Source organism: Durio zibethinus, chromosome 17 (assembly GCF_047325235.1).
Source record: "Durio zibethinus cultivar Kanyao isolate XHJ-2024 chromosome 17, ASM4732523v1, whole genome shotgun sequence".
In the NCBI taxonomy this organism is placed as follows: domain Eukaryota; kingdom Viridiplantae; phylum Streptophyta; class Magnoliopsida; order Malvales; family Malvaceae; genus Durio; species Durio zibethinus.
Genome location: NC_143178.1, coordinates 5784825 through 5796874, shown reverse-complemented (window position 1 = coordinate 5796874; position 12050 = coordinate 5784825). Strand labels below are relative to the sequence as shown.

The 12050-nt window shown below is 34.5% G+C and overlaps 3 protein-coding genes across 8 annotated transcripts; all 3 read left to right on the top strand.

The window, feature by feature from the left end:
* Nucleotides 1-2189: 2189 nt before the first annotated feature.
* LOC111287567 (uncharacterized) lies at nucleotides 2190-3002 on the top strand. Its single transcript, XM_022878197.2, has 2 exons — nucleotides 2190-2406; nucleotides 2511-3002. The coding sequence occupies exons 1-2, from the start codon at nucleotides 2314-2316 to the stop codon at nucleotides 2724-2726; spliced, it is 309 nt and encodes a 102-aa protein (XP_022733932.1). The 5' UTR covers nucleotides 2190-2313; the 3' UTR covers nucleotides 2727-3002.
* Nucleotides 3003-4195: 1193 nt separating this feature from the next.
* On the top strand, nucleotides 4196-7350 carry LOC111279801 (uncharacterized). 6 transcript variants are annotated; one of them, XR_016329121.1, is made up of 5 exons: nucleotides 4315-4453; nucleotides 4820-4912; nucleotides 6212-6390; nucleotides 6492-6640; nucleotides 7113-7350. XR_016329121.1 is itself a non-coding variant. In XM_089746273.1 (4 exons), exons 2-4 carry the CDS (start codon nucleotides 4907-4909, stop codon nucleotides 7116-7118), a joined length of 255 nt encoding a protein of 84 aa, XP_089602399.1. In that variant the 5' UTR covers nucleotides 4315-4453; nucleotides 4820-4906; the 3' UTR covers nucleotides 7119-7350. The 6 variants fall into 6 exon arrangements, 3 of the variants coding, with proteins under 3 accessions (XP_022722591.2, XP_089602399.1, XP_089602400.1); XR_016329120.1 differs by having other exon boundaries at nucleotides 7049-7186; XR_016329119.1 differs by lacking the exon at nucleotides 7113-7350 and adding an exon at nucleotides 6726-6863.
* Nucleotides 7351-7741: 391 nt separating this feature from the next.
* Nucleotides 7742-11179, top strand: LOC111279791 (chloroplastic import inner membrane translocase subunit HP30-2-like). The gene is made up of 6 exons (XM_022866849.2): nucleotides 7742-8176; nucleotides 8604-8719; nucleotides 9936-10062; nucleotides 10332-10480; nucleotides 10585-10647; nucleotides 10737-11179. The coding sequence occupies exons 1-6, from the start codon at nucleotides 7895-7897 to the stop codon at nucleotides 10774-10776; spliced, it is 777 nt and encodes a 258-aa protein (XP_022722584.2). The 5' UTR covers nucleotides 7742-7894; the 3' UTR covers nucleotides 10777-11179.
* The last annotated feature ends 871 nt before the right edge of the window (nucleotides 11180-12050 follow it).

The following is a 12050-nucleotide window of genomic DNA, read 5'->3' as shown; positions in this document are numbered from 1 at the left end:
AATTAGAAAAAAAAATCTTACTATTGGATTAAGTTGGATTAAAACTCATAACAATTCGTTTTGCTTATCCATCGACTCTTTGATTGTGAAATTTATCTAATTAAAAAAAGAAAATAATGAAATAAAAAAAAAAGAAATTAAGATGCTACATGGATACTTATATTGGTTTTTAAAATAAATTTATTTAAATAAAAACAAAAAGATTGTAAAAAAATAAATTAAAAAAAACATAAAATGTTACACCAACATATTAGTTAAAGATCAAATCATAATAAAAATGAGTAAAATTTATATAACGGATGTCAGATGGATAGATAGATAAATTACATCTTAATTATATAAAAAAGTTGTATTTTTATTAAATTAAAATATTAAATAATAACTTTACTAATATAATACATATATAAATATAAAATGAGATAAATAATTATTAAATTAAAAAGATAAAAATAAAAAAGAAAATAATATATATTTTTAATAACTAAATCAAATGGGCTCCATTTTTTAAAAAATTTAAAATATTCTAAAATATTAATTAAATAAAAAATAAATATTATGTAAATAAAAAAATCAAATAGTTTGATACGTGACATGCTCTTGATATCAAGTGGGTCAAAAAAAATAAAATCTAAATAATTATTTACTAAATATATTAAAAAAAGAAAAATAAAAAAAATGAAAAAATAAACATGTGGCATACTTTTAGTATTAAGTAGATCTCACACGCAAAAAAATTAAAATCTTAAAAATATTTATTAAATATTTTTTAAAAAAGTAAAAAAAAAATTATGTATTAAGTGGGTTTCAAAAAAATAAAAAACAATTAAAAAATATTTATTGTATATAAAAAGAAAAATAAAAACCAAAAAAAGTTAAAAAGAAACAGTTAAAGAAAAAGCAATAAAAAATATAAAAATCAAAAGTTAGCATTTAAAAAAAATTTAAAAAGCAAAAAAAAAAAAAGAAATAAACAAATGGGGTACTATATAAACACTTTCATCGAAATTAATTTTCACAAAATTGATCTAATAAAAATTAAACAATAAAAAAAGCCAACAAACAAAAAAAAAAAAATCATGTTCTATAAAATCGAGTTAGATAAAATTGCAATAAATATAAATTATTTTGTTATACTTATCCATAAACTCATTTGTGTTGCAAAATTTATGTAATTAAAAATAAACAAAAAAAATTTCAAATTGGGGTGTCATGTGGATATCTCAATTGGGTTTATTTTACAAATCCATTTAAATTAATAATAAAAAACCAAAAAATTAGCAAAAAAAATTTAAAGTGTCACACTAACAAATTGAATGGGAAAAAAAAGTCAAAATAAGCAAAATTTATATAATGGATGATATAATGTATAGAATACCTCTTAATTATTTGAAAAATATAATATTTTTATGTCTAATATATATATATATATATATATATATATATAAAGAAAGTTTGGTGTAAAGCGAGTCTCACTTTTAAAAGATAAAATCTATAAAAATATTTATTAAATATAAAAAAAGAAAAAATTAAAAAAAGAAAAAGAAAAATTAAAGAGTAGTATGCGGTACCCTTGATTGTTCATTCATGGTCAAAATTTATTATTTAGATATGAAATATACGAGGAGTGCACCTTTACAATCTTTTAGGTAGGAGATTTAAGGCCAACCAAAATCTGAAATACCCGATGTATTATGATATAGAGCATGCATATAATTGATATAAAATGATTCGAACATAATAATGTATAAAAAAAAGTTTGGGTTACGTTGAGTCGATGCCTTGATTCGAGTTGTTCTTTTTTGAGGGGTGAGTTCGACAATGTGTTTGAGAGGGGAAAATTTGAGGGGATTGGCCTCGGATGGAAGATTATGACCAGCCGACCATTGCGGATGTGATTGGAGAAAGATATCATCTGAGGTTCAAATCTTGATCTGCAAATGACCAGATCTCCCTTTTCTTCATGGTGCATATGTAAGAAGGGACAAGATCATAACTGTTCCAGGTGCGTTTCTGATTTCTCACTCTGCACCCTGGTATGAAAGGCGCCAGAGGAAACCATGCCGTCCGGTTTGTATTCCAATTGACAAGGTCAAATATAGATAGGCCAAAAAAACCAGCTTGCTAGGACAACAAAGGGCTATCGAGAAAGTCTCCTAAATATTAGAAACTGCTCAACCTATATTAACGATTCCCTTCCATTGCTCCCATTCCTTAGCCTCAATTGTATTATTGAATCTAAAAGCATATTGGAGAAAGTACAATCCGACCACCTCCAGAGACTCGCCCAATCATCCCAAAAATTCCTGACGTATAATGGGAGGCTGTGCGAGCAGACCTAAGGAGTCTGACATCCCTGTCGAGGCTCCGGCCAACTCTGAGGAGCCTCAGCTTGAGACCGCTGCTCAGGTAACACCTTAAATTTCTATTCATACGATTAGGGGGCTTACAGATTAACGGTTTTGTGTTGTTGTTTCATTAATATTCTTTATTTTCAATATATATGAGCGCAGAACAACACTAACGGAGGTGAGAGTCAGATTGAAAAACCTTTGGTAGATCTTTCTGAACCTGAAAAGGAGGGGGCTCAAGACTCGTCCTTTGAACCAAAGGCTGCTACTGCTGAACCAGTTTCGGCAGAGACAGTCGCTGAGACCGTCAAACCAACAGAGGACATCGTTAAGGAGATTACTGACAATACCACAGTACAGCCGGCAAAAGGAGGGTGAAGCTGATCTCAAATCAAATGCTGCCCCAAGCAAGGAAGAAGTAAGAAGTGATACGCCTCTCGTTTCTCTGTGATCACGGAGAAAAACTATAGCCTCTAGGGCAGGGTTCATCATCTTTAAAAATTGTTACTTTTGGAAGTTCGGATTGTATTTTGTAATTTGTATCACCCTGATCAGATTCGTTATGATCAGCTTTATATCTTCCATTGTTGTTACATGATCTGTAACAATTGAAAATCAGATCATATCCATATATAAAATGATCAGTGTTGTGGTAATTAACAAATTGTTGTTACTATATCCCCACAAGAACAAGTTTGTTTGAATGTTCTTATAAATCCAATGGGAACATTCACAATACCACGATGATGTTTGATGCATGTATATTATCGCCAGGATTAGAAATGAAGAAAGACAAATCTATCCAGGAGGCAGGGACCCAGGTGTCGTCCTAGGCCTGCAAGCTTCGGCTCCTTTTCAGTCGGGCTAGGGCAACATTTAACATTAATTATAAAGGCCTTAAGCTAGGAGTGGAGGGACCTGACCAGGTCGACTTATTTATTCAAGATTTGGGCCAGATAATGACCGGCATAATGGGAAAATTGATCGGGCTCGCCCATCCATTAAGATTTGAAGCCCAACTAAAGGACCATATTTAGAAGAAAACAATATAGAAAACAAAACTAACAAATTATGAAATAATACGCATTTAGAACTTAATTTAATTAATTTATATAGTTCATTTTTAGAATATAACATTTAATAAATTTAAAATTTAAATTCAAATACTTATAATTTATTATTTATTTTTAAATTACAATCTCTTTTACAAAAAATTATATAATAATATTGAATTAACATGAAATCCAAATTAAATCACAATAACTACATAACACGAAAGATATAAATATCATTTAATATGAAATTTTACATATTTTTAACTAATTTTATTTTTTTAAAATTGTTTTTCACATTCCATAAAAAATTATTCAGTAAAACGAATGTTACATAAGTGCTTTTTTTTTTCTTTTGCCTATTCTTTTTATCTGCATTATGAAGATTACTTAAAGAATTGGATTAGAATGGGTGGGCGAAGGCGTGGGCTGAACAATTAGCTGACGTAATCATTCTCTCTCTTATTGAAGAGAGAGAGAGAGATAGAGAGAGAGGAAGTGGGACTTTCCCGATTGAATAGTTAACAAAAGTAGCAGATAAAAAGTCATGAGAGAGGAGAGAAGGTAACAAATAAATAATGAGAACAGAAACGATAGACACGTGGCAGTGATTAAGTAAATAGTGGAAAATTAGACGGAGACAAATTCTAATTCAGTGGTTTTGAGTGTTGGGATTTGAGTACCTCTCGCATGTCGTAACAATGCAAAATATCATGTGAATTTGCTTGGCATTTCAATTTCATGTCCCCCAACCAAACCACACTCTGTCTTTATTTAATCTTTTGTCCTTTGCGTGCGTGTGCTGTTTCCAAACTCCTAAGTGCTTTCATTTTCTTTTCAATCACTAGGGCCGCGCCGAGTCAACCCAACGCCCACTCTTCGACACTTTACCCATCTTCCACTCTTGCCCTTTTTCTATATATTCTCCCCACCCTTCACCTGTTTCTCCCATTTCTTTGCTTTTTGGTTGCTGCCGCTTCTTCAAGAGAGAGGGCTCTCTTTTCTTTCTTGGGTTTCCTTTTTTCTTTTCTGCTTTCACTGTTCCGGCTCCAGGTTAGTTTCTGTGTCTTTTTTCCCATGTTCTTGCTATTATTTGATTTCCTTTAAGTTTTGTTCTTTTTAGTTGTTGGAGGATGAGCAATTTTGTGCCTATTTTGAGATCTGTTTGCAATTTGACCATGTATTTTGGTTTTTACGTGATGGGTTGAACGGTTAAGGCTTTTTTTTTTTAATGGAATAAGGCACATTCTTTAAATCTTTGATCTATAAGCTCGGTTGTTTTTGTAATTTTGCTCAAATGCAAGACTACTTTTTTAGCGATTTTGACAAAGATATTTGTAGTAGCAAGCAAGAGAAGAGACCCCGCCAAAGTGTATCAAGATTTTGACCAATTTTTTGATCTTCTGTTGGGTTTTGCAGAAGAACGTTTGAGTGTTTTCACGGTTGGGAGCTTTGGGGATTTTCCATCATAGAAAGACTTTTTGATCAAGTTTAGTCCCAGAGGCAATGGAGGTATATGGCAAAACCATGGCTGCTGTCCCTGCAAATGTTATTTTTTTGTCTACTATTTTGGGCCGTGATGGCCCTATTCCTGTTCACAAATGCGATTGGAAATGTCAAAATGAACATGTTTGTGGCAACATGTATCGCTGCAAACTAACAGGAATCACACACATCTGTGACAAGAATTGTAACCAGAGAATTTTGTATGATAACCATAGTTCCCTTTGCCGGGCAAGCGGCCAGGTCTTTCCCCTTACTCAAGCTGAGGAACAGGCGGTCAGAGGCGTCAGGAGGAAGCTTGATGCTGACAATTCCCCACCCTCTGATAGCTGTTGTTTTAAGCGCAGGCGCAATGCGCAGTTTCACCCTTCTCCTTTCGAGAGATCTTTCTCTGCTGTTAGTCCGATCTGCAGCCAAGTTGGAGATGGCATGGATATGAGCTAAGATTAGATTAGATTTTAGGTTACATATATAGTATCATATTATTATCCTTCAGGACTCCTATACTTGTTTCACTTATCGTGTTCCATTGAATCTTTGCCATTTTGCTTCCTTTCATGGGAGAAATATGGATAAATGGATAATAGACTTGATGTTGATGGACGTTGGCGTTCTACTCGCCTGTAGGAAAAACACTTATATTTCTTATCTTTCCTAATGCTATGTAGCTCCTAGCTTCGTTATGAAACTTGAATTTAATTCAGTTTCTTTCTAACTCTTCTTATACTAAGATTTATCAACTTTCACAGCTACATGGTGCTTCTAGGTCCTTGGTAGGAGTTAAATTGTCAAGATATTCATTTAGCAGTTCCTTGGTTATTTATGTTTATTCTAATTGTTAATGTTGCACCTTTCTTAATTATTTTATTGAACTTGAGCATTTGTGGATGTATGGTGCTATATTTGATTGTTAACCTAGCTCTGAATCGTATTGATAGTGTGGAATCAGTTATAGCTTTTCATTTTATAAATATTGTACCTATTTTCATGGTTTGCCATTATTTTTCAATGTGATTCTATAACTTTTTGCTTTGTGTTTTGACTAGTTGAATGCAGGTTGAAGAGGAATGGCATGGCTATTGTCATGCGTTTTTTACATTTTAGTTTATTCTTTTCTCTTCCTTTTCTTTTTCCCCAGTTAATTTGTTATATGAGACCTGAAGTATATGTTGATTTTGCAGGGGTTGAAAGTGTGCAATTCAGGAGAGTTTAAATATGCATTTGCAATAATGAATGAATTTTTCCATTTCCGGGTTTTTATGGATCGAAATGTTCTGACTTTCATATTTTTTAATAATTCTTGTGCAGGTAAATTTTTCATTGCTTGTGTTAGATGTCAAAACCATGCCTGTTACTGCTGGTGAACTAGGTTCCATGATATGCTTGCTGCCTGCTATTAGCAGTCTGGCTTTTTCCCCCACAGAATGCAAGGTGGTTCAACCTTACACAAGTCAAACATTAAATTGCCATCTTCAGACAACAGCAAGGTAGAACTATTGCTAGTTCCATGTAAATGTGTACTGTTTGAGTTTTGCACATGGAAGAACTGCTACGTGCTAGTGCTTATCAATTACCCATGCTTTTGCAGCTTTGGTGGGGAGAAGAAACCAATTGGTATCTTCTGCTTGGCTGCTCTTGAACAAATGTTGTGTTAATGCTGCTGTCTTTCTGAATAATAGCAGATGTATTTTGAGGTTTGAACCTGATTTGCCAAATTAAAATGGAGTTATAAGCAAGGTGATTGATCCCCTTACCATTTAATTACTTGGTTTCTCTGTGCTGAGAATGAAATAACTATATCGTTTGACTTCTATGGGATCAGTTGCTGAAAACCTTTGGCCTGTATTTGGAACCAATGAAGAAGTGAGATAACCATTTACGGACCTCTGAGAATCAAATTGTGCTTATCAGAAAGCTCCCTTGTTCCAACTGAATCAAAGTGCATGCTAACAAAAAATTTTGGGAAAAATAGGCTGTAGTGCTGAATTTAGCGAAGAAGTTGGATGTGTTTTAGGTAGCTGAACTGTACAGCTGGTAGTTGCCTGGATTGTGTCCGACTTGAAACATCAAAGCTTTGCTAATTGCAATGTCGAAATCTTGCTATTCCATTACATGATTCTTGTTTTTTGTCCCGGCAATTGTCAGGGCTAGCAAAACACTTAAGGTAAGAGGAACTGATGCTGAGTTTTACCTGGTGAGGTGGATCCAGGTTTGAGTTGCTGAGCCGCAGACCAAGGAAGTTGTTATAAGTTGTGCTATCCTGAGACATTGAAGTTTTGTCAAACCCAACTCCGAAGTGCCGCCAAGACTTGTTCCTTTTTGTTCATCCAATCCTGCCATACTTGGAAGCTGCAACCACTCAGCCTGTAAGCTGTTTGAATGCTTAATATTGTCAAGCAGTGTTCCTCGAATTCTTAAATGTAGTTATGATAGGTAGTTTTGATTTACCTAGTCTCCTAGCTAAGATCATCACTTAGCTTAGTTGTAACAACTCCCTTCCTCTTTTCTTCCCCATTTACCACTGCTGGTCCGTATTTGTGATTTATGACCTTGCAAAAGAAGCAAAAATTGTGCAATTAATTTTAGGGTTATGCTGGTACAACATTTATATGTAATTGATTCTTACAAGCATTGTATTCGCATTTTTCATGGAAGGAAATATTAATCATGTTGTTTAAGGAGTAGTTATGAACTATATATAAATCCTTCTACCGCATTGTAAAATTTCAGTTCTGGGGTTGAGTCGGTCCATTTTAGCCTTTTTATAACAGATCCGGACTCGGGTTTCAGCTAAAAGCCCATTCTAGAATAAAACCAAATCCAGAAGCAAAAAAATATAGGATGCTGTACCAACTACCAGATATATCTATATCCATCTTCAGCGGCAGCATCAGGCAAACCCACGTTCCAATTTCCAATTTCCAATTTCCAATTCCTAAGCCTCTTCTTCCTTTGGGCAGTTTAACAATAAATAAATAAATAGGTAACGAAATGGAGCGAGGAAAAGAGCAAGGGATAATGGTGATGCCCCAGCAAAACCCTCTGGAACAATTGCAAACCAAGTTCAAGGAAGTGGAGAGTGGGTTCAGGGCATGGCTAGCCAAGCAGTCCTTGGCAGTCGAGGCGGCTGTGGTAACCACCACCAGCGCTGCTCAGGGTGCTGCTATCGGTGCTTTCATGGGTACCCTTACCAGCGATGTTTCGTCCTCTCTTCCAACTCCTCCTCAGGCTTCCCTCAATCCTCAAGCCATGGCTTCTCTCAAGCAAGCCCAGGTCTTGTCTGTTTTTGTTGCCTTTATTCTTCTCTACAACCTAGATGTTTTAAGAACTACAATCGCCTTATCTCAAAAAACAGTATTACTTGGTAATAGTTTTTACTGTAACTTAACCAACAACACGGTTTCCAATCCTCCTTTCTCAAGTTCGTTTTTAATTTGGGTTAATGCCGAAGTCACGGTTTTTTTTATGTTTTTGGAATGCTTTTTGTCTATTTTGCTGCTCTGTGAATTCATGGGTTAAAGCTGATTGTGTTATTTTGGGAAGAATCAGGTTCTTATATGGTGCATGCGAATTGAGTTTACTGCTGTTTAGAAAGCATTAGTTACAAATTACAACTACTGAAGTGTTTTCTAAACAGTATCGGACTATTGTCGATAAATGGATTTTACTGATATATGATGGACGCTTACTTTGATTACAGGCTCTATCAGGAGGACCCGTGGTACAAGCTCGCAATTTTGCCGTGATGACGGGTGTCAATGCTGGCATATCTTGTGTTATGAAAAGATTGAGAGGGAAGGAGGATGTTCAATCTAGGTGGACCTTTGATCACAGTTTCTTTATCTTCACTGATTTTCTTGCTGTTGGTTTATAACTGGAGGATATTGCTACTAGTCATAGTTCAATCAGAATACAACATACGAACGTATGCTGCAATATGCACAATTAACCCATAAAAGATACCAACAGATAATGCTATAAATGGACTTGTTTCTGAACACAGACACACTACAAATATTTTTCATCGTATATTCTTATTTGATTATTCTCTTTTTATCCTCAGTTGTGTATTGAATCTCACTGAGATCCTTGTTGAGATGCGAAGAAAATCTTTTTCATTCTTTAAGGCCAAAACAATATTAGCTTTGCAAATGTTCTGGTCAAACAGGTTGTTCCGGACCATGGAAACTTTATTGTAGTATCCTATACTGGCTTTTGCTGAATTGGTTAGTTAGAAAGGAGTGTTCTTTCTTGCTTTGGTCTAAAAGCAGCACAGTTAGATTCAACGACTGAGTATTTGGGAAAGGATGAAGTATCATGTATCCCTTTGGTTTGTTGTCTAGTCATAATTGGAGGCAATTTCTCTTTAATTTTCCTGGAGACTCTAAAGGTTGCTGCCTTTTAGAAACCAAATTTATTTCCATTCTAGCTAATCTGGGAAAATAGGCTGTATCAAGCTATGTAAAGATCATGGTCCTGTTATTATTATTTTTTTATTTTTTATTTTTTGACACTATCATCATCCCATTACTATTTTAATTTGTAGGCATCTGATGAATAGAAATAAGTTTGCAAACATTTTAACTGGTACAGTTAAAAGGTGATTAACTGATTATATATTATTTTGAGTGGCAAATGAGATAACAATATTTGAAAATGTTGTCATTTGGAACTGGCTTATTTCTCTATCAGTTAGAAACTTGGAGGTGCTATGTCGATAAAAATATACACTAGGTTTTTTCTTCTCTCATTTACTCTTCTAGATACTACCTCTCCCCCTACTTTTATTTCCCTTTCTCCAGGGTGCAATCTGCCTTCTGTACCTCCTCTCTCCCGTCATAAATTAGAATTGCAATATTATTTGTGGAGAGCATTATTGGATACTTGTGTGTGGTCATCTGAAGATTGTATAGATGATCCAAGCTTGTTGTTTGAATAAATAACTGTAGACTTCATTAGTTTTGTTTTATTTTGGTGGACTTTAATACTTTAGGTTTACAAAATTGTTTAAGACAAATATTGTATTTTGCAGCATGGTGGCAGCTTTTGGTTCTGGGGCCATGTTTTCTTTAGTGAGTGGCATTGGTGGCCCAAATCAAGCAGCAAATGCAGTCACTTCTGGACTTTTTTTCGCACTTGTTCAAGGCGGGCTTTTCCAGGTGATTTATTATCTCATTAACCTCTCTGAAATCACTATTTTATTTTCAGCCCATGTTATTAAGTGCTCTGCAAGCTGTGAACATAATAGAGCATGCATAAACCAAAAGACTTTGGAATTAATTGTTGTTGAGAGTGTCTATATCCATTTGCTTTTCAAGCAAATTTTCCCCTTTCAGCGGTTGAATATTCTGAATGAGTACTGCTTTGAAATATTGCTCTATTGGCCTGTAGTTTCATATGTAGCAGCCCTTTTTTTCTGATTATACAGTTAGGGCAAAAGTTTTCTCAACCACCTGCTGAGGATGTGTACTATTGCCGAACAAGGTCCATGTTAAATAGTCTTGGCCTGCAGAACTACGAGAAGAATTTCAAAAAAGGCTTGTTAACAGATAGCACGTTGCCTTTGCTCACTGATAGGCAAGCAGTTGGATTTTTTTATCTTAATTTAACTCTCTAATTAATATTTTATGAACCATGTAGATATATTCTCACGGCCTTTACATTGACATGGTGTGTTTCAGTGCTCTTAGAGACGTCAAAATACCCCCTGGACCCAGGCTCCTTATTCTTGATCACATTAAGAGGTTTGACTCAATCTTCCATGTAGGATAATCATATATTGCCCTTGATCATTGGATCCTATCTCACCTTCTAGTTAAATATTTGTCTTCAGGGACCCAGAATTGAGAGAGAAGCAAGGGCTTCGTGCGTGAAGTTCTATTATCAAGCTGGTTCACCATGTAGGGGCAATTTCCAATATATCTGAAACTAAAGAATGGGGGACTGGCTTGTATCTCTTCCAATGAAATGAATTCCTTTTGTTTCTTTGTCCTTAACGACCAATTTCAATAAACAAGTTTGCTCTAGCTTTATTTTATTGAGTAGTTTCAGTTGCTGTTATACTAAACATCAGATAAAGCTAGTTGCATGAACGAATGCAGTAATTTTTGTATTTGCATCTGCTTTTTCTAGCCAAAGCTTTAATGGCTTCCAAGTCCAACAGGGTTAATGCAGCTGCTAGTAAGTTTGCCGTCCTTTGACAGCATTCAAATGCATGGTAAATTGGATATGATGATTGTATCACTCCTTGACCTGGAATACAAGCTGTTTTAGATACTGGAAACGTCCAAAGTATTTGCTTGCGTTGAGAATTATATGATGACTTCGTTTCCAGGTGATCTGAACCTATTTTTTGGATGAGTCAGCTTGCAACGTGTGGTATAAATTTTACCCAAAGCTCGAAAGCAAAGCAAACTAGATATGTGACTAAATTCTGGTGGTCTGCTGACCTTGGGATTCTGGTCTGGAAGTGTAGTAAAGATGGTTAATTGATGCAGGCTGCCATGCCGGGGTGAAAAGGTGGTTTTTAGTAACAGAGTTGGCACCCGAGGTTGCGGTGGGATAAATAAATAAATTTTTAATTTTTAATTTATTCAAATAGATATTTATTTTTGAATTTATATCTAAATAAATCTTTGATATAATGTAATTTTTTATTTAAAATAAAAAATTATTCGAATATAAATAAAAAATAAAAACTTATTTAAATATAATAAATATATTCAAATTTATTTTTTTAAAAATAAGGTGAAATAGTTTAAGTATTTTTTTTAATATTTTACAAAAACGAAAATGAACAATTGGAAGCCACTTGTTGGCAAAACTATCATTAATAATCGGGAAACGTGCAATGGTGGACCATCCTTGCCCGAACAGTAACCATCAGCCCAGCCCCGGCATGCCTTGCCTAATCTTTTCATTTCTTCGTAGCCGTAGGGCTTGGATTTCGTTACTGTTGTCTCGATCTCGATTTTTGTTTTTAGTTTCGTTCTTATTTAATTAAATTTTCTTTCTTGTAGCTTGCAGATTATTGGGATTGGAAGATCAAATTTCACTCTACAAAAAGGAGAAAGTTCCCTCTCCATTGAATGGCGCTGCAGATTCAAATTGCGTAAATTTATACAAACACGAGTTCAAAAAACTAAAG